Source organism: Malania oleifera, chromosome 13 (assembly GCF_029873635.1).
Source record: "Malania oleifera isolate guangnan ecotype guangnan chromosome 13, ASM2987363v1, whole genome shotgun sequence".
NCBI classification, from domain to species: Eukaryota; Viridiplantae; Streptophyta; class Magnoliopsida; order Santalales; family Ximeniaceae; genus Malania; species Malania oleifera.
Window position 1 is genome coordinate 53,097,612 of NC_080429.1, and position 21,205 is coordinate 53,118,816.

General features: G+C 34.2%; 1 protein-coding gene across 1 annotated transcript; it reads left to right on the plus strand.

The window, feature by feature from the left end:
* The first annotated feature begins 17,771 nt into the window (after positions 1-17,771).
* Positions 17,772-19,470, plus strand: LOC131145845 (protein RKD1-like). The gene is made up of 4 exons (XM_058095025.1): positions 17,772-17,857; positions 18,016-18,167; positions 18,302-18,669; positions 19,165-19,470. Exons 1-4 carry the CDS (start codon positions 17,772-17,774, stop codon positions 19,468-19,470), a joined length of 912 nt encoding a protein of 303 aa, XP_057951008.1.
* The last annotated feature ends 1,735 nt before the right edge of the window (positions 19,471-21,205 follow it).

Sequence of the window (21,205 nt, forward strand, 5' to 3'; positions counted from 1 at the left end):
TAATTTTTACCGAGGTTGGTTGGGGTTAAACTGGGTTAATTTTATTAAACTCATTTAAAACAATTCTAATATTTCTCTTGGTCTCCCCAACGATTATAATTTTAGCCAAGTCTATAAATACAAGTTCATTTGTTCAATTAACAAAAAATTAGCATTTGGATTAGCCTAAAAACCCTCTAAATTTTTGAGAGCATATTTTTCAAATACAAAGCCCATACACTCTTCCTTTGCTATTCCCTTCATAAATCAAGTTTCTAAAGAGTGTCCTTCAGTGATCCTACTTTGATTCCACTTGCTTAAAACTCTCCTTGTTCTAGTTGATTGATTGTTTTTTATTGAGAGTTTTAGCCAAGGTTTTTTCCCTGATTTAATTAATAATCATTGTGTGGGAAAACCTTGTAGTTAGTGAGTCTTTGCATCACTATTGCAAAACTCATTAAGCTTGTGTTTTTTATTGTGTTAAAATTATTTTCACTAGCTTATTTTTTCAAATATCTCTTAAGCTAGTATTTTGAGAAAATTATTTTTGGGATATAATGAATACTCTTGTGGGAACTCTTTGTAACCCTAGTTGTGATTGATTAATATTGATATATTGTTTCAAAAAGTATTTGAAAATACACTCTAGGACTTGATTGCATATTGACATCAGATTGAGTGTTAGCACACTTCATTGGCACTGAGTATAAATACTTGACATCAGATTGAGTGTTAGCACACTTCATTGGCACTGAGTATAAATACTATCATCTGTGAGTGCATATTTATTTGGACTATATTGTGGTACATATTTTTTTTGTGTAGAAGCACTTAAATTTGTACAAAAGATTCATATACATTGATTGTATTCTAGGCGTGGGCCTGAAGAGGGAGACTTGTCCCGTGACAAGTCCCGAATTGGCTTTGACCGGTTAGGAAAGTTAAGTACACCATCCTAGTAAGGTGTTGTAAATGGTGCTGCTCCACCTTTGAAGTGAGCCTTAGTGGAATCCTTGTACTTGTGAGCCAAGACAGGGATGTAGACAGTATTGGCCGAACCTCGATAACATATTTTGTGTCGGCTCTCTATTTAATTTTTGAACTTTCAATTCCGCACATGTATCCTAGTACTTGAACTGCTATGAATGTTTTAATTGCTTTAAATATTTGCATACATACTTGCTAGGGAAATTGAGTTTATTTTAGAAAGACCCTAGGTTGTGTAATACTGTTGCTGGATTAGTTGAACCTAGGGAAGAAATTTTTTAAATCTCCAATTCACCCCCCTCTTGGGATTGCATGAAAGTCAACATGACCCTAATAAAATTTTCTCCCAAAAATATATTTCAATAAAAATATAGGAGAACCTAGGGTTTTGCTCTTCAACAAATTTTGTACAAATAAAAAAATTATATGAATATTTATAAATGAGAAATATGTTCTCTAACAACGATTTTTATAAATAAAAATATTTATAGAATCTGGAATTTTAAGCTCAAAGATATTTGTGCAATAAGTACAATTATAAAACAAATGCCTAAACAAAATAGTCTCTTTAAAAAATATTTCAAAGAACATGACAAAGCAAGTTGGAGAGCATGAAAAATTTAACCCAAAAATGATTTTTGAAATAAAAAAGCATGTGTGGGAACTTTGATTAAGTAAAAAATTTGAGAGAAAAAATTTGCTAATCAAAGTTGCTAACTTGAGGTTATGAGGGCGTATATATAGAGTTTCATAAAATTTTGACTGTTGGGGACACGCTTGGTATTTTTGAATTTTTTTAATTAAAATTTAAGTGTGTTTGGGCGTTGGAAATTAACCAAACCCGAGAGGTTCGATCGCCTGATGCTTAGGGTCGGTCGCCCGAACACTCACAAAGACTAAAAGTGATTTTTTGGGTTTGGTTGAATGTGGGACATGACCAATCAACTAAACTAAGTGATTTTCCAAAGCTTCGTGGTTTCAATCACCCAATGAATGCTTCGGTCTGTCAATTTTTCAAGTTCAGTTGATCGAGTCATTTTTGAACTACAAGTTCGGTTGCTTGGGGACAGTAGAAAAGTCAAGTTCCATGATTCGGTCGACCGAGAAAGATATGTTCATTTTATGGTCGGTCGCCCGAGGCATGATACACAAGTTGACTTTTGGCCTACAGTGTGTTGGGTTGACCGAGGTGTTTATAATTGAAATGGGTCGGTCGATTGGGGCTATTAAATTAACCCAAAAATTCATCGTAGGACGACCTGCCCTAAGGTCTGTCTATGGCTTATCTGAGCATTAAGTCATATCATGTAGGATGTATGCATTTATTACAAACCAAAATATAAAAACCCAAATGCATATACAAATTAAATAAAATATGTCTTCTTCTTCGCTCTTCTAACATCATGAAATGCGCCAAAGTGTATAGTATTTACGTCCTTCAAGGCTTCCATTGCCAGTTTCCTTATGTGTGTGTTGAATTGTAACCTGTTCAATCACTAAGTGCACACATAAGTAACTTGTGTTTTGTTAGCATCAAAATAGGGATCAGACTCAAAAAGTCAACAACCTAGTAGACCCGTTTACAAAGAGCTTACCAGCTAGTACTTTTGATAGTCATGTAAAGGGAATGGGAGTGGGATGTATGGCGCATGACTTTAAGTCTAAGTGGGAGATCGTTAGGGATTTATACTAAAAGACATGCTTTATGCAATCGATTTTAGTATTTATTAATAACCTCAGTTATTCCAGTTTAATGAGAATCTTTGTGAGCAATGTTTGTCTGACATTATTTATTTAATGATTATACATGTGTGTCTTTTATTCTATATAGTAGGTGATCTAGTGTGTAGAGTGTGGCTTATACACAGAAGATTAGATCATCAGTTCTAATAGAATATAAGTTTATTGTTCACAGTCTTAAATGAGATTGAACACACCATTGGTAGAACTGTAGCACAAGGTTTTAATAGGTCTGTCTTGACTATTGGGAATGGTATAGTTTCACCTCCTTGTGCTAGTACACTTTGTGTGTATTGAACAGGACCGTCTTAGGGTATTTGTTTTTATACAGACTATATAAAACAATTAATACCTCATGGTTATTATTAATGCTTATGCTCTTAATCCTAATATGATTATTGGACACACGCATATAGTGTTTATTACTTTGATTCATTGAAGAGTGAGATTCTTTATGGGTCAATAAATTCAGTGAGTTGGGTGATGACATTATGTGTAAGGTGAACGTTAATTATTGATGGAATCCACGTCTCAGTATCAGAATTGATGATACCTCTTGAGGAAGCTTATAAGTTTTGATTTTTTTAAACCTTGCAGGTGGATTTTTGAATCTGGCACATCAAATATGTTGAATCAGGTGTAATCCCAAGAGAGGGGGTGAATTGGGTATTCAAAAATTATTTGACACTAATTTACCTCTTCAACCCTTCTTATAAATTTACCTTCAACTTCATGCTACTCAATTATGTATGTGTATGGCTATTTAACCTATACAAGCAATATGCCCAAATTTAAATGCAATGCTGAAAATAAATAGTAAAGGGAAGAGAGAAGACAAACACAGTTTTACGAGGTTCAGCCGACTTGGCCTACGTCCTCGCCTTAAGCAACCACTTAAGGATTCATTAAAACCCTGCTCCTTAAAGTGGAACGGAACTTCTCTTACAATCTGCTGCTTATAAGAGGCACATCTTCCTCCTACTCCACTGCTTACAAGAGATACAACTCTCTCCTCACACACCAATGCACACACCGAACCGTGTATACAATAAGATTTGAAAAACAACACTCAAACCAATGCTTCTAACAAAAGCTTGTGAGTACAATTCAATTTTCTAATACATTAACATATGATATAACTTGAAGCTCATGAATGTATGAAAAATAATATAATCGTTTTATGTATGATATGCTTCAAACACACAATTCCCTATTTAACCAAAACCTCTCAAGTAAAGATATATTTAAAATGTTTTGGAGTAAACTAGGGTTCTTGGTTCACTTTGCAAAAATGCAAAAGTATGTTTGATTTGAACTTGCTAACAAAAACTTTGTCTTGAATGTAAACTCAATTAGAATCACAAAGTTTTATTTCAAGTATTAAATCACAACTAAATATATTATTTTTCATAAAATATCCCTCAATAAAATGTATAGTTATAAGTTTCAAGGATATTTAATCAAGCGTTAATATATCTAAAATATAGATCCTTTAGCAAACGCATACTTGAATCAAACCTTTCAATCAATCACACACCATAAATCAAATAATGATCTTGTTTAAAATAGCTATGTATATGTATAGGTACTTTCAAGATCACCCTTTTAATCAAACTAGGTTTTTCAATAATAAGTTCTTTGAAAAATATATGTATATATATATACTCTTGAATCAAACTTTAATCAACCAAGTTAAATATACTTTCTCAAGTAATGATCTCTTCAAAAATTAATTTTTATACGAATAAGCACACTTAAGATCAAAACTTTTCTAATGCTAGTCAAGAAAACGTAATGAGATGAGATGAGATGTTCTTAAGAATAATAACTTGAAAGATCAAACTTCAATACTAGATTGAAATACAGTTGAGTAAACAAGTTCCCTTTGAGAATCTGAGTTGATTTGCCCAAACTTGAAAATTAGAGATTGAAGTGTAGGCAATCGTATATCACTCATAACAAAATTGACAATCTTCTTTCAACAAGGTGTGTTCTTCTTTCTTGTGTGTCTAACCTGTGTTCTAGGGTTTAGATATTTAGAATATATAGTATATTACCCTTAGGATTGATCTCATCCATTAGATCAATAAGATAGCTCGCGAGTCCTTTTAATAAAAATCTGATATTTTTAGTTTCCCGCAGGTTTAGACAACCGATGTGGGGTTCAGGCTCCTGAAGTGACAACTTCAGGCACCTGAGGTTCCAGGGTCAGGCAACCGAGGTACCTCTTCTAGGTTCTGTGTTTCCCATTTAATTTTTCAGGCTACCAAACTTAATATTCAAGCAACCGAAGAAATTCTTCAGGCGCCTGAGGTTAACTTCAGGCTACCGAAGTCCCCTTTTCACACTTATTCATTTCCAGTTTAAAATTCTGCTTTACTTCTTTGCTTGGGTCTTTTATAAAACAATTTTTCCATGATTTTAAAAACTTTTCTAAGCCCATGTAAGTTCTCTAATGATGTACATGAAATGCATGAATCCTAAAATCATTCTAAGTTATGTTGAGCCTCAAATTAAATCATACGTAAATGTAAGTACATGAGTTCTAAATACCCATTCCCAAGATATTCTTGAACTTTGCAGCTTGCATCTTGATTCTCGTACTCTTTCAGTTCCATGATGCTTTCCAAGATTTGTAAACTTTACTTGAAGGCTTCCATAACTCGTTATCTTTCCGTACATGCTTAATATAATTCATGTTCACAAACTCAATACACAGATCAAATATCAAGTAATTTGTCATTATCAAAAAAAATTGGACTCGTAGAGTCAAAAAAATAAGTTAAGTGGAAAGTCTTAGGGAATTAATATGTCAATTAATTAAATTTTCAGTAATTTAATTTAAAAGACGGGTATCTATAATCTTTACGTGGGAAGATAAATGTGCATTTAATAGTAGGAGCTCGAAATTTAATTTTGAATATGACCGGGAGTGCAGTTATAATTCTTTAGTGGTATGAATTATATAATTAACATAATTAATGATAAATTTGGTTCGGATTAGGAATTGTTAATTACATGGGAAGCCCTAGTCATATTTTTCTAGAGGTCCCTGCTATAGCCTATGTACACGCACTCCATTCAATAGCTAGGGAGAGACAAGCGAACTCTCACAGAGGTAGACATTTTTTTATAAGAGAAGAAAACTCTAGAAGCCACTTACGAGCCCACTCTCTTAGGAGCCAAGCATGTTCAAGGAATACAGTAGAAGATTCCTGGTCATCTTCAAGAACTCGTTTTCATACTTGTAGATTCGGGATCAAACCAGACAGATCTCGCAGATATAATCCTAATCACATAATTAGGGTTTGCATGATCAAATTAATTTTTTCTTGTTATTCGTATGCACTATAGGCGGGTCTTCGGGCTATTCCACAAGTCCCTTCAATTTCTTGATAGCCTTTTATTCTTACATTTTTCAAAGAAAAAATATCTCCTACACTCTTATTTTGAAAAATTATTATTGGAGAAAATTTTTAAGAGAATTTCTTGGTAGGCTTTAGCATATATGTAATCTCATATATATGATGCTTGAAAGCCTTATTGTATTTGATTTTTATTAAAAGTAAATCATTTAGAAAGATAACCCTTGTTTCTCCCATATTCTTTTATTTGAAAATAACTTTTGGATAAAAACTTTGGGTCATTCAAGTATAGCTTCGAGCATATTTTCATTAATAAATATCTTGCTTGAAAAGCTTTTTGAGAAAGGTTAAAGCGTGTATCTACACTCATATACTTTACTTGGAAGCCTTATTGCATTGGATTTTAAAAAGGTCATGTTCGGAAAAAAAATCATTTTCCATACTCTCCGTTTTAATTGGAAAATATTTTTGAGAGAAAAACCTATACTCTATTGAGCTTCAATTTATAAATCATTTGAGAGTGCATCTAGAATTTCAATGTGTACAAATATGCTTTTTTTAAGATGCATTTTTAATTGTATGAAATTATTTTTAAAAACAGCCCTTCCCGGTTGGGGTTGTGAACCGTGGGCTAAGTAAGGGTACATCACTTAGAGAGGTAGTTTCACCTAGAAGAAGCGGACCAAGTGAGGGAATATCACACGAAGAGGCGGCTGCGCCTAGAAGTAGCAGACCAAGCGTGGGGTATCGCCTAAAGAGGAGGGCTCCATCCTGTAAGGAGTGTGCCAAGCGTGTGGTATCGCCTGAAGAGGAGGACTCCACCTTGTCTGGAGATTTGTAAACAATTTGGCTCCACCCGGTTAAGTAAACTAGTTAGTGAAATCCTTGGGGGGTTTGCCTAAGGCAAGGATGTAGGCAGGATTGGTTGGACCTAGTTAAAATACTTGTGTCACTCTCTCTCTGTCTCTCTCTCTCTCTAACTTGTTTCCACCTCCACACTTAAATTTACGCATGTGTATGTTTGCATTTACCATTATGATTATCTTTACATACACGCATTTATATTTTGATTGGGATATTAATTCGGTGAATCAGTGAGGTTTATTTTAGAAAAAGTTTTAGAATACCCAATTCACTCCCCCCCCCCCTTTTTGGGAATACACTGTTCCTCACAATGCCTACCAATAAGCTTATAAGTATCTTTTCAAGGTAAACAGTTGAGATCCCAAGCAATCCAAATATTAGGATAATGAAATACTAATTTAGAACACCTTAAGACTTCCTCAAAAAAATTGGGGACGATATCAATAAATACTTTCTCTTTAAATTAAAGTGTGAATTCGTGGAATTCGTTGGGTCTTAATTCCTCTACTTATCATTTGTTTCTTAATTTTCGTCCATTGTTTCTCAACCCAAACAAAAGAAAGGGAAGGAGAACAAGGGAATTTGCTTTACATTCGTATTGTAAATAAATATAATCCAACAACTAAAGAAAAGAAAAAGGAAAATTAGAGAAAAGTTCACAAAGCGTTTACTTGGTCTCATGTACTCTTAAGGATTCTTTGTGCAATGTAAGCTTATAACCAAATTACCATATATAGTTCCATATTAAGCATGTGAGAAAATTAAATAATAGTCATCTGTATTGGGAAGGTAAGCGAAGAAAATATGAGTTTTTTATATGATGACAGGGGGAAGATGGAAATAATGGGAATGCAAAATATTGGAAGGTAAAAAGAATAAGACGGCAAAATGTTAGAAAACAAAAGGTTGAAAAAGTGAAAAAATGTGAAATAAAAAAAAATTAAGGAGTATTTTGATTATTATGCTACAAAATGAGATATAAGAGGAATTTAAATGTTAAATGAATGACATTCAAAGGTTAATTTACGCATTAAAAAAGTTGTCACTTGAAGGACTACAACCGATGGACGGGAATACGTTATGCATGGTGATCCCCCAAACAAGAAGGTTAAACAAGGGTGGATAAAACTCTGAGAAGGTGCAAAGGTTAAAATGCAAAGTCGTCACCTTTATTATTATTTTTTGTTTAGGAAAAACAAAGGAAAAAAATCTTAAGATGTCTATAACACAGAAAATAAGGTTTCGGGAGCACATTTGTACGTAGGGAAGTTGGTAGACTAACCATTCTAAGGGAGATTAGCCAACCAACACCTTTTCTAAGAATTGTTACCACTATGTACATGTGTGTGTGTGTGTGTGTTTCTTAACAAAGAATAAAGGGTAAAGAAAGGTCCCCATTTTGGGTTATTCAATGAAGCAACATTGTCCAAAAGTTCAAACAATAAAGTTGAAAGCTATGATGTGCTCTTCTTTGAAAATGAGAATTAGCCACGAATAACCCTAAATTTTGAAAATGTAAAGTAAAAATAAAAAATAAAAAAAAAAAATTTTTGATTGATTCTCATGGGTAAAATCAAAGATGGCTCTTTCATTAAGATTGAGAGAAAATCAATATCGAGATATATAACTTCAATCGAGGGCGGGATGGGGTGCATCAAATTATTAATTGATTTTTTGTATTAATGAAAATTGTGCTTCCCATCTAGTGATTGAAGTTAAAGACTTCAATTTTGACGGGATTGAAAATCTTCTTATTGACATTAGGTTTTAATAGAGGGTTGAAGTCAACCAATTATTGATGAATTTGAAAAATCTCTTAATTAGCAATCAAGATTTAAGGAACAAAAATTAAAGGAGTATTTTGAGCATTATGCTAAAAATTCAAATATAATAGACATTTAAATTAATTAAATTTAAAGGATAAGTTAGGTATTTAAAAAGGTTGTCACTTGAATGATTATCAATTTTTTCCTTTAACTTTCTAGGAATAGTTTAAAATAGGAGTAGTTTAATATAGTTTTAGTTATAGTTATATATATATACATGCATTAATACTCTCTCTCTCTCTCTCTATATATATATATATATATATAATAGAAATTTAAATTAATAACATTTATGTTGAAGATTAAACTTGAGAACAGTGGGACGGTAGCAGCAAAAATTTGACTGCAGCAGCTTCATCAACCGGCAGCCCACCTCCATTGAAGTTAAGCAAGATTTGGCCACCAACCTTACCAAACCAGCCACAATCGTTGAAGTTTAAATTCCCACCATTGTTGATTATTTGGTTTCTGTAATTGCTATAAATAGGTGAGTGTGTGTGCATTGTAAGTGTGGTGTGTTGAGAGTTGAAAGCCAGTGAGTGAGCGAGAGATTTTGTTGTTTGAATTCCTCTGTATTATTTTTCAGATTGAAATATACTTGTTTGGTATTTATCCTCACTGAGTTTCAGTCACATTCAGTGACTGAGTGTTCCTCTCCACCCATCAATTTAAAGGATAAGTTAGATATTTAAAAAAGTTGTCACTTGAAAGATTATCAATTTTTTCCTTTAACTTTTTAGGAACAGTTTAAAATAGGAGTAGTTTAATATAGTTTTAGTTATAGTTATATATATATATATATACCCCAACTCCTTACCCCTTGGCTGCCGTAAATTTTATCTGTATCAAATGAAGGAATGAAAATTTTATCACTCACATTGGTAGGTTACTCATACACATGCATTAATACTCTCTCTCTCTCTCTCTCTCTCTATATATATATATATATATATAATATATTATTTTTGAGAGGGAAGATAATTTCATCCTGATTTGTACAATGATTAATTCCTTCATGCGTCCAGCAGAGTTTCTTTTTGCATGTCAACAACTAATACTTGCTAATTAGCGCCTTGTAAATCACGCACTGCGTCCGACTACTAGTATATTGTAATAGAGTAATAGTAGCCTGTAGCCCACGACCCCACGTATGCATGCATGGTACGAATATTTTCTTATCCAGATCGCTACACGTGGCATATACATGTAGTTATAGATCCCAGACTCAAATCCTCTTCATATTTTGTTGTACTTTTATCCATTGTATTATTTTTTTTCTAAAAAGATTATTTTTCTAAAAGGTAATATTGATTTAATAAAAATAATGGTAATATATGAAAATATTACTTTACAATTACAATATATCTACATATATATTATTAATAAATAAAATATTTATAACTTATAATTAATTCACAATTGTTGATTTAATTCTTTTTGCAGTGCGTCTATTTTTATTATCTTAACATATTCTTTTTTTACAAATAAAAAAATAAAAAAAATTTAGAAATAAAGATTAACTAATTTTGTAGAAAAATTAAGCTAAAACTTCTTGCTTGCAAACCATAGACAAAATCATTGTAAAATATTTATAAGTTGTTGACTCATGTTCATCTGATATCATGATCCCATTGTTATAGAAAATCGTAATTAACCCATCAAACAAATGAAAGAAAAAAATGAGAAAAAAAACAACGCATAGAACACAAGATTTACGAGGTTCGACAATTTACTTACGTCCTCGAAGTAAGATCAGGTCACCAATTTCACTATTCAACAATAAGTGCAAACGGAATGTCCTAACCCCTTTCCCTCGCTTTCTATGTATTCAATAGTTTCCCTCAAACTAAGAATAATAAATTTTATACAAGGATTTTTATAAGCTCCATTAGACACAAAATTACATTAGTTAGAAAACAAAAAAACAAAAAAAATCGTTCTAGGGGCACTGCCCTTTAACAGCACCACCGCTGAAGGGGGGGTACCCCCCTCCAACTCTCCCCACAAAGCAGTGAACGAAAGCCGCACTCACTATACTACTCACGTAATGCTTAATATACTAGAAACCAAACTCTACATACAACACCCTTTATCCCTATTGGAGTGTCAAGCTTGATTAAAGAAGAACAATCCAAGCCATCCATATCAGGAGAGATTCAGTGGCTATTTTTTATTTGTTGTGGGAGGCATTGGTGTAATTTACATGAAATGAGTTGTAAATAGAAAGGAAAAACACAGCAGGGGGCAGGGGATTATTATTATTTTCTATTTGCAGCTTTAGCAGCGCAGAAGGAGAGTCTTCCCTTTCCAACCGTGAGAGACGTCTTCCCTTTATTGCCACGAGAGTCTTCAGTGCATAAGAGAGCACCAGCAACGAGTTTCTTCAGCTACGCGGGAGAGTGAGGGGCGCACGATAGAAGGAGACAATAGAAGAAGGAGGTTCGGCATTGGGGATGTCCAACCTCCAACGGAGGTTCACGCACGGGTAAGGAAAGGTAAGCATAGATCTAGGTTTCTTGGGAGGGTTTCTCTTAGGGAAATCAGGGAGAAAGATAGGAAGAAGCCTAGGGTTCTTCGTAAGTGCGAAAAGGGGCTTTCTTGGGTCATTCTTGGGCTGATTTTTAGAGGAGATCAATAAGCCTCAAAGGTAAATTTGTGTATGTATTTATTTCAACCGTATTTAATAAAGTGTCTCCGAAGGTGAGTTCTTGTCGTGGATGTAGGCCAATTTTTGGGCCAAATCACGTAAATGTGTTCTTGTGATTGTGTGATTGGCATGTTTATGTTTTTCTTAATTTTATTTGGGTAAATAAAATATTTTTCTTGATCAGGCTTGGCACACACGCACACGTTAAAATAAACAAGTTTTCGTTTAGGTGTGGATGTGATTGCTGCAGAACTATAATCAGATTCTTATTGTGGTTCATGAACAATTTATATTTGATTAAAATCTGAAAATTAGAATTAGCAATCAGCTTATACGCACAACAAGTGGTATCAGAGTCTGGCTATGTGTTGAGGACCGCTAAGTTTGAAATAAAAAAAATTCACCGGAAAAAAATGACTTTGGTTTATGCAGGATTAAGATGCGTACCATCTTGGTATAGTAGGGGCTTGAGGAGGGAGCTTCCACTTCACAAGAGGGGAAACTAAGTTTTCCCTCCACCGACAAAGTGAAACCCAATATCCTCCAAAATGCACATAGTGCCATTATCTTGTCCTTATGAAACAAAATGTTTAGGGAAGTTGCCAATGAGAATACGGCAGCTGGAATTTGGTCAAAACTAGAAAGTTTTTACATGACAAAATACCTAACAAATAGACTCCATAAGAAGTCTAGACTCTATACCTTTAGAATGACCCCTGGAACATCTATTGATGAACATTTAGATGAATTTGATAAAATTCTTTTGGATCTTACTAATATTGATATTAGTATAGATGAAGAAGACTAGGCAATTCTTTTATTGAGTTATCTTGATTCCACATATGAAAATCTTAAAGAAACTATGATGTATGGGAGAGAGAGACTGACTTTAGAAGATGTGCAAGCCGTTTTGCACTCTAGGGAATTACACACTAAGTTTGAGTCTAAATCAGGGTCAAGGGAAGGGTTAAATGTGAGAGGTAGGTTTGAAAAGAGGGACAAAAAAGGAAAAGGCAAGAGGTCTAGATCAAAGTCTAAGAGCAAAGCACTAAAGTGTTTTTCCTGTCACAAGGAAGGGCATTTTAAGAGGGACTGCCCTGAAAGGAAAAAGGTTGCCAATGCCACCACCTCTGAATCAAAGGATAAGGCAGCTATAGTTTTAGATGGGTATGATAGTGCAGAAGTGTTGAATCTCTCTTAGAAAGATTCGGGAAAATAATGGATATTAGATTGAGGATGTTCCTTCCACATGTGTCCATTGAAAAGCTGGTTTGAGTCCTTTACATGCTTAGAAGGAGGTCATGTTGTCTTAGGAAACAATAAGTCATGTAAAATACAGGGTATTGAGACAATGAGGCTTCTAATGCATGATGGGATTGAAAGAGTGCTAAGAGATGTGAGATACATACTTAAGCTGAAAAGAAACTTGATTTCTTTTGGTAGCTTAGATAAGATAGGATACACGTTTAAGTTTGAAGGAGGTAGTCTAAAAGTATGTAGAGGTTCACTGGTATTGATGAAAGGGGTGCTAAAGAATGGGTTGTACACCTTAGTAGGAAAGACAATGATTGGTGAGACTTCACCTATCAATCACAGGGTAGAAAATCAGGTTTCCTTGTGGCATAAGAGGCTAGGACATGTTAGCCAATAGGGCTTAAAGGAGCTAGAGATACAGGGGCTACTTGGGGATAGGAAACTTGAGGAGTTGTCATTTTGTGAGGAGTGTGTCTTGGGTAAGTCTACTAGGGTTAGTTTTAATAAGTCCACTCACACCACAAAACAGGCTCTTGATTACATACATTCAGACTTGTGGGGCCCTGCTACGGTTAGTTCTCATGGTGGTTCTAGGTATTTTTTGTCAATTATAGCTAACTTTTTTTAGGAAAGTGTGGGTTTATATTCTAAAACATAAAAGTGATACTTTTGAAAAATTTAAAGAATGGAAAACCTTAGTTAAAACTCAAGTTGGCAGAAAAGTTAAAACACTGAGAACAAACAATGGATCAGAATACTTGTCAAATGAATTTTTTGAATTTTGTAAAGCTGAGGGCATTGCTAGACATAGGACTGCTAGGGATACTCCCCAACAAAATGGACTAACTGAAAGGATGAATATGACTATTCTGGAAAGGGTAAGATGCATGTTAGCCACTTCAGGTTTGCCCAAGACCTTTTGGGCAGAGGCGGTGACCACTGCTATATATCTTATTAATAGGTGTCCTTCCTTAGCTCTAAACTTTAAAACCCCTCAAGAAAGATGGTCAGGTAAGCCTGCTAATTATCAGTGTTTAAAAGTTTTTGGGTGCATAGCCTATGCCCACATTAGAACTGATAAATTAGAGCCTAGGGCTATTAAATGCATTTTTTGGGGATACCTAGAGGGGGTTAAAGGCTATAAGATCTGGGTTGCAAAACCTGGAAAACAAAAATGTATTATTAGAAGGGATGTAATTTTTAATGAAACTAAAATGGGGGAAAAACTAGAAAATTTATATGAAAGTGTTAAGCACTCTGATACTAGTGACATGCAACTTAAGGTGGAGTAACCCTCCACTTCTCATAGCCATTTAGAAACAGATGCTGCGAATTTTGAGGAGCAAAACTCAAAAGCAGAAACCTCTAAATTAAATAAAACCTACCTTCTAGCATGGGATAGGGAGAGGAGGTTCATAAGACCTCCTTAAAGGTATGGGGAAACTGATATGACAGCTTTTGCTCTTTTTATTAGTGAAATAGAAATTAAGGTGGAGCCTAGGACTTTTAGAGAGGCCATGGATAGTAAAGAGGCTGAAAAATATATCCTTGCAATGTAAGAAGAAATGGAGTCTCTAAACAAGAATAAGACATGGGTGATGGTACCTAGATCGAAAAAACAGAAACCCATAGGATCCAAGTGGATTTTTAAAAGGAAAGAGGGAATCCCTAGAGTTGAACCACCTAGGTATAAAGCTAGGTTAGTGGCTAAGGAATTTACACAAAGGGAAGAGGTAGACTATAATGAAATATTTTTCCCTGTTATGAGGTATAGTTCAATTAGAATACTATTATCTTTTGTTGCCATACATGACTTGCATTTGGAACAACTTGATGTTAAAACTACTTTCTTGCATGGTACTTTAGAAGAAATAGTTTATATGCAACCTCTTGAGGGTTTTGATATAGAAATGAATAAAAATCATGTATGTTTATCAAAGAAATCTTTATATGGGTTGAAACAATCACCTAGACAATGGTATAAACGATTTGATTCTTACATGATTCAAAATGATTTCTGTAAAAGCAATTATGATGGTTGTGTTTCTTATAAATCATGTGATAAATGTCATATATATTTGCTATTATATGTTGATGACATGTTGGTTGCTTGTGGAGACATGTGTTAAATCAAGTTAAGTGCATGCTTAAATTTGAATTTGAAATGAAAGACTTAGGACCTGTTAAAAGAATACTTTTATGGAAACAACTAGAGAAAGGAATAAAAAGTTTCTCTACTTGTCTCAAAAGTCTTATATTTCAAAAGTGTTGAAAAGATTTGGAATGAGTCATGTTAAATATACTTCTATTCCTGTTGCACAGCATGTTAAATTGTCTAGAAAACAGTTTCCTGAAACTGAAAATGAGTCACTGTTTATGAATAGAATACCTTATGTTAATATGGTTGGTAGTCTAATGTATGCTATGGTATGTTCTAGACCTAATCAATCTTATGTTGTAAGTCAAGTGAGTAGATTTATGAGCAAACCTGGAAAACCACATTGGCATGCTTTGAAACAAATTTTTCAATACTTGTATGGAACAAAACAGTAAGGTTTAATATTTGGAAAAAAGGATATGCATTGTGAAATAGGGTTAAAAGGATATGTAGATTCTGACTATACTGGAAATCTAGATACTAGGAAGTTTTTTTCTGGTGTGGTCTTTTCTTTTTTAGGTAGTGCTATTAGTTGGAAATCACACATGCAATCAGTGGTAGCCTTGTCTACCATGGAGGCTGAACATATTGCCATTACTGGAGCTTTTAAGGAGGCTATATGGATAAAATGACTGTGTCTAGAGTTAGGAATGTATAGCAGAACCATTATAATTTATTGTGACAATCAAAGCACTATTCATTTGGCTAGGAATCATGTTTATAATGATAGGTCCAAACATATAGATGTTAGGCTGCATTTTGTGAGAGATATTATTTCTAGTGGTGAAATAGAAATAAGTAAAATTCTAACAAAGAATAATCCTTCTGATATGATAACTAAAGCAGTACCTAAATCCAAGTTTGAACATTGTTCAAACTTGGTTAACCTTGGAAGTTGATAGTGTTTGTTTTGCAGGAACCAACATGGGAGATGCTAAGGAGGTGCAAGGGTCACAAACTTGCCAAGGTGGAGAATTGTTGGAGTGTCAGGCTTGATTGAACAAAAACAATCAAAGTCGTCCATATCAGGAGAGATCCAGTGGCTATTTTTTATTTGTTATGGGAGGCATTGATGTAATTTACATGAAATGAGTTGTAAATAGAAAGGAAAAACACAGCAGGGGGCGGGGGATTATTATTATTTTCTGTTTGCAGCTTTAGCAACGCAGAAGGAGAGTCTTCCCTTTCCAACCGTGAGAGACGTCTTCCCTTTATTGCCACAAGAGTCATCAGCGCACGAGAGCGCACTTGCAACGAGTTCCTTCAGCCGCGCGGGAGAGTGTGGGGCGCACGAGAGAAGGAGGTGACAGTAGAAGGAGGTTCAGCATTGGGGATGTCCAGCCTCCAGTGGAGGTTCACGCACGGGTAAGGAAAGGTAACCACAGATCCAGGTTTCTTGGGAGGGTTTCTCTTAGGGAAATCAGGGAGAAAGATAGGAAGAAACCTAGGGTTCTTTGCAGGTGCGAAGAGGGGCTTTCTTGGGTCGTTCCTGGGCTGATTTTCAGAGGAGATCAATACGCCTCAAAGGTAAATCTGTGTATGTATTTATTTCCACTGTATTTAATAAAGTGTCTCCAACTGTGAGTTTTTGCCAGTAGGCCAATTTTTGGGCTGAATCACGTAAATGTGTTCTTGTGATTGTATGATTGGCATGTTTATGTTTTACTGAACATTATTTGGGTGAATAAAAGATTTTTCTTTATCAGGCTTGGCACACACACACGCATTAAAATTAACAGGTTTTCGTTTAGGTGTGGCTGTGATTGCTGTAGAACTATAATCAGATTCTTATTGTGGTTCATGAACAAATTATATTTTATTAAAATCTGAAAATTAGAATTAGCAATTAGCTTATACACACAACAATCCCATATTAAGTCTCAACAGTGAAGATGTGTGGGTTTCAGTCTTTTAAAGTGCTTTTCATGCAAGAGAACTATAAGTCCCATAAGTAAAAAAAAAAAAAAATAGAATATATGCTAGGTTTTGTGGCTGAAATCGTGACGATTGATTTGATTGAGTCCTATTAATTCCTATTTCTAAAGTAATAATTTACAACTACCTTAATTTAACTCCTCAAATATAAAAGATCAATACATTAGGCTATCTCCCAATATTATTTTGTAAAATAAATCTAGTTAGTCAGTTCCCTTGAAATGAAAAATAGCGGTCTATCTCTAAAATTTAATATGATATATGACGTATAATATATTTATTTTTTCATTTTTTTGCATAGAAATGGAAATTAATTTTTGGGGCGAGTGTGTATCATAAAACACCCTTTAACTTTGTTAATTTCAAAATTTAATAGTAAGTGGGACGTGTATGGATGCACACCCTAACTATGAGCCTATATTATAAAATTTCTTATAAAAATTTCCGGTCCATGTATCCAATACACTTAATACACTCCTTTAACCTTTATTTGATAATACATTGATCCATGGCTTGAAATAAAGTTTGTATATTACACACTTCCATTGGGTGTATAACATAGAAATTTACCAAATTAATAGCATACATCTGCAATCTTCCAAAAAAAAAAATGTCATTCACTTGATCCCGTATGATTACACCTGCGATCATTTAAAACACATGTAGTCTCTCTCTCACATCCATATTGTTATTCAATGAACAATAATTTCGAGGGAGGTAAGCATTGAATGGAAATTTATCTTGTAACTCTCCATGCACGAGTATTATCCATGTGACGGCGCACTATCTCCCAGGAGTAATTAGAGATGACTCATCCTCTCCCTGCATTTATAATCTTGCTTCAACATCATATATCTTGGGCTCTTCGTCTCATCACAGATTCTCATTCTATCACTAATCCCAACTTGGCACAACTTCTTCTTCTTCTTCTTCTTCTTCTTCTTATTGTGCACTCGCTCCCTCCCTCTCTAAAACAAACATATTGAAATATGGATCTGAAACAAACATATTCAAATATGGATGGTCATCATTCTTTCAGTGGCTGGACTACGTATGAAGATCCACTATCTTTTGCCCACCAGCTACCTTCACTGGATTACAGGTAACAATATCTTCATCAATCATTTATTCATACTAAACTTACTCATTTTACCTTTTTAATCCTTCATTCTCTCTCTCTCTCTCTCTCTCTCTGTCTCTCTCTCTCTCATATAGAAAGATCATATACGTAGACCTAATTTCATACTTTTCATTTTGTAGTTATCTCGCGGGAAGTGGTTGGAATTTGTTTGATTACCAATATGATTTGGCCCTACCAAATGATGTTTTGGACGCTATTCCTATGATGGAGAGCCTCCCCACCGATCCCTTATATTCATCCTTGGGCTATAACCCGAGTGTTAATATTCAAGGTGAGAGCATGTGTGTGTGTGCGCGTGTGCGTGTGTACACATATAAGACATTAAGCTTCTCTTTTGAAAAATTACTTATTTGGTATTATTAACTTGAACTATGATATTTCTTTTGTAATCTGGTTTTTATGCAGAGGATTTCTTGTTTGGTTTTGGGAATGGTTTGGCAGACTGGAATGAATTCAGTAATTGTGGGACTCAACCCCATCTGAAACAGGTAGCGTTGCAATTTTGCGACTATAAAAAGTTCGATGAATGTGAAGAGGAATCGATGAAGGAGAAGAAGCACAAAAGATGCAGAGAAGGAAAGAGCAGCAACAGTAGTTCCAAAACGCTCACCCGTGAAACGGTTTCTCAGTATTTCTACATGCCCATTACCCAAGCTGCAAAGGAACTCAACGTTGGACTAACCCTCTTGAAAAAGAGGTGCAGGGAGTTAGGTATTCGCAGATGGCCTCACCGAAAGCTCATGAGCCTCCAAACCCTAATCAAGAACGTCCAGGTCTTTTCTCACGCCGAATACACAATTTTATACTCTCTTTGATACCTAGAAAACATTAACATTTTCTGTGAATGTGCTTCAGGAGACATCTTGACAATATATAGGCTGAAAATGGGGGCTCCATCTCATCGGGTGTTATCTCCTGGGGATGCCTCCGAAGACCCAATGTTGCTAATCATTTTTCTAGAAGATAAAAAACACATTCATTTTTTTCTATAAAAGAAAGTTATGAAGGACATAAAATATTTGGTAAACCATTGAATAAGAATTTGATTTTGCACTTCATCAAACTTTTTGATTTTCTAAATTTTTAATCAAATTATAGAGTAGATTTCCAATATTATTCAATACAAATATGAAGATAGAATATGATGGAAAATGTTTTTTTTTAGTTGTCATTCCTTTTCTTTTCTCAAACAAAATTCACAATCCAAGCATCGTCTTTAGTTATTTTTTTTCCCCTTTGCTATTTTATTTAGAATCTTAAGCATGCAGGAGTTGGGGAAGGAGGAGAGGTCAGAAGAGAATGAAGGGAAGTTGAGGGATGCAATAGACATATTGGAGCAAGAGAGGAAGTTGATGGAGGAGATTCCTGACATGCAACTGGAGGACAAAACAAAGAGGCTGAGACAGGCATGCTTCAAGGCTAACTACAAGAAGAGAAAGCTGATGGGGATGATGGATACACAATCTTCCTTCGGCAGCAACCGTGCAAGCATCGATGGCAGCTCTCCATTATATGGCTCTGCCACTGAAGATGATGATGACATTAATTCTCTTCCGTCCACCTCATTTTCTTAAAATTCTGGTGTTTAATTAACATAATTCTCATGGGAATAATCTGATTACCAGTGTTTTTATTCAATCATCTATTTAATTTCCGTTCTGGTGTTTTGTTAATATAGTAAGAAACTTGTGTAGAAAATCATAAATTAGATCATACAGCATTGAAACTGTTGTGGGTGATGCGAAATCTCAGCACAGTACATGTATATAGGCATGCGCCTTTTACTCGTGTAAAAAGCTTATATATGTGTTCTAATCTGATTAATTAATTTCCAGTGCTTAATTCCATATTCTTCTATATATATTGCCTTTTTTCCCTAAATGTTTTGGGGAAATATTGACGACTTTGCGCAAAAAATTAGAAAAGCAGAATATACAAGAACATTAATAATGCCGGTGGCGCCCGAATTCACTGCCCACTGCATATGTAGGTAAGATTTTTCATTCATGCAAAAAGTTTGTAAATACATTCATAATGTTTCAATAATTGTGCAAATTTTACAAATCTCTTTAAGATATTTTATTTTTGACAGATTTTCACAGTCATCCATGCACATTTCACATTTAATTTTTAAAGATATTAGTATCCAAAGGTGCAAGTTTATAGTAAAGTTGTCAAAAGATTCTGAATTTTTATTAAAAAAAAAAATTAGAGGACAAAAGGCAAGTGTCAAACGGACATTTAAACATGCTTAATATTAGGTATTTGATTTTAGATTTATACTTTATTCGTTGGTACATTTAAGGATAAATGGACAGACCTTACCTGATGTAATTTAATAGTCCATTTTCTGGATACTTGATTTTGATACTTGATTTTAAGGATGACATAGCATTTGTTAGTTCAACATTTATAGTTCATTGTTCAATTGTGTCAAATACCAAAAATTGACCAATTACCAAACATTAGTGGAGGTCCAAACTTTTTGTTGTTTGGCTGCTTAACTGTGAACTAAATTAAATATTTAAGAAAGCAGATGAAAATTTTGAAATATTAGATGACCGAGGTCGGTAACTTTTTGGGAAACCCTAATTAGGCTTTTTTTTTTTTTTTTTTTTTTTCTTGAATGCATGATTCAAATTTCATTTGGCAACTTGATGACAAATTGACGAAGGGTATGTGTCCTTAAACCGAATTTACATCTGGCATGGCTTGTGTAATTTTGCTACACTAAGAGACATTTGTATATCTTGTCTTACTTTAATAGAGGTATGCGTCTTTTGTCATTTCGTCACTTAAACGATGAACTTGATATGAATGAGATATAAGAATCACTATAATTAAATTCTCAGGAAAGTTTGAAAAAGTTTTAAAATGTCATGAAAAATCCGTGACTTCTGATCAAATCTTGGAGGAATGACAATATCCTTTTCCCAAAGAAGTAACACTTCTAAAAAATTGCAACTACTCCACATTATTTGAGTTTTAATTCTTAACGAGTACTGTTAATTAGAGTTTTGATCGTTAAAAGTAGTACTCGATAATGTTAAGAAATATGTATTGAATTGACTAACAACATTGTCCAGATAATTTAATGATAATAACACTTAATTATTGTAAATACCCCGATTTTAACTAGGCCACCCCAAAGAAGTCCGGTGAAATAAGATTTACCTTTGAGCCCTGAATGACCCTGAGTTCTAAAATTAAGACCCCAAGTAGCCATGACTTCAAAAAATTTAGTCCTTTTAATTAGTCTAGCTCATTTAAAAAAAAAATCCAAAACATTGTCTCTCAAAATCATTTCAA

Excerpts from the sequence above, each read along its gene's own strand:
- LOC131145845 (XM_058095025.1), top strand. The coding sequence starts at position 17,772 with ATGGATGGTCATCATTCTTTCAGTGGCTGGACTACGTATGAAGATCCA. Across the intron at positions 17,858-18,015 it reads CTACCTTCACTGGATTACAG|TTATCTCGCGGGAAGTGGTT; the intron begins GTAACAATATCT and ends TTCATTTTGTAG. Across the intron at positions 18,670-19,164 it reads CCCTAATCAAGAACGTCCAG|GAGTTGGGGAAGGAGGAGAG; the intron begins GTCTTTTCTCAC and ends TTAAGCATGCAG.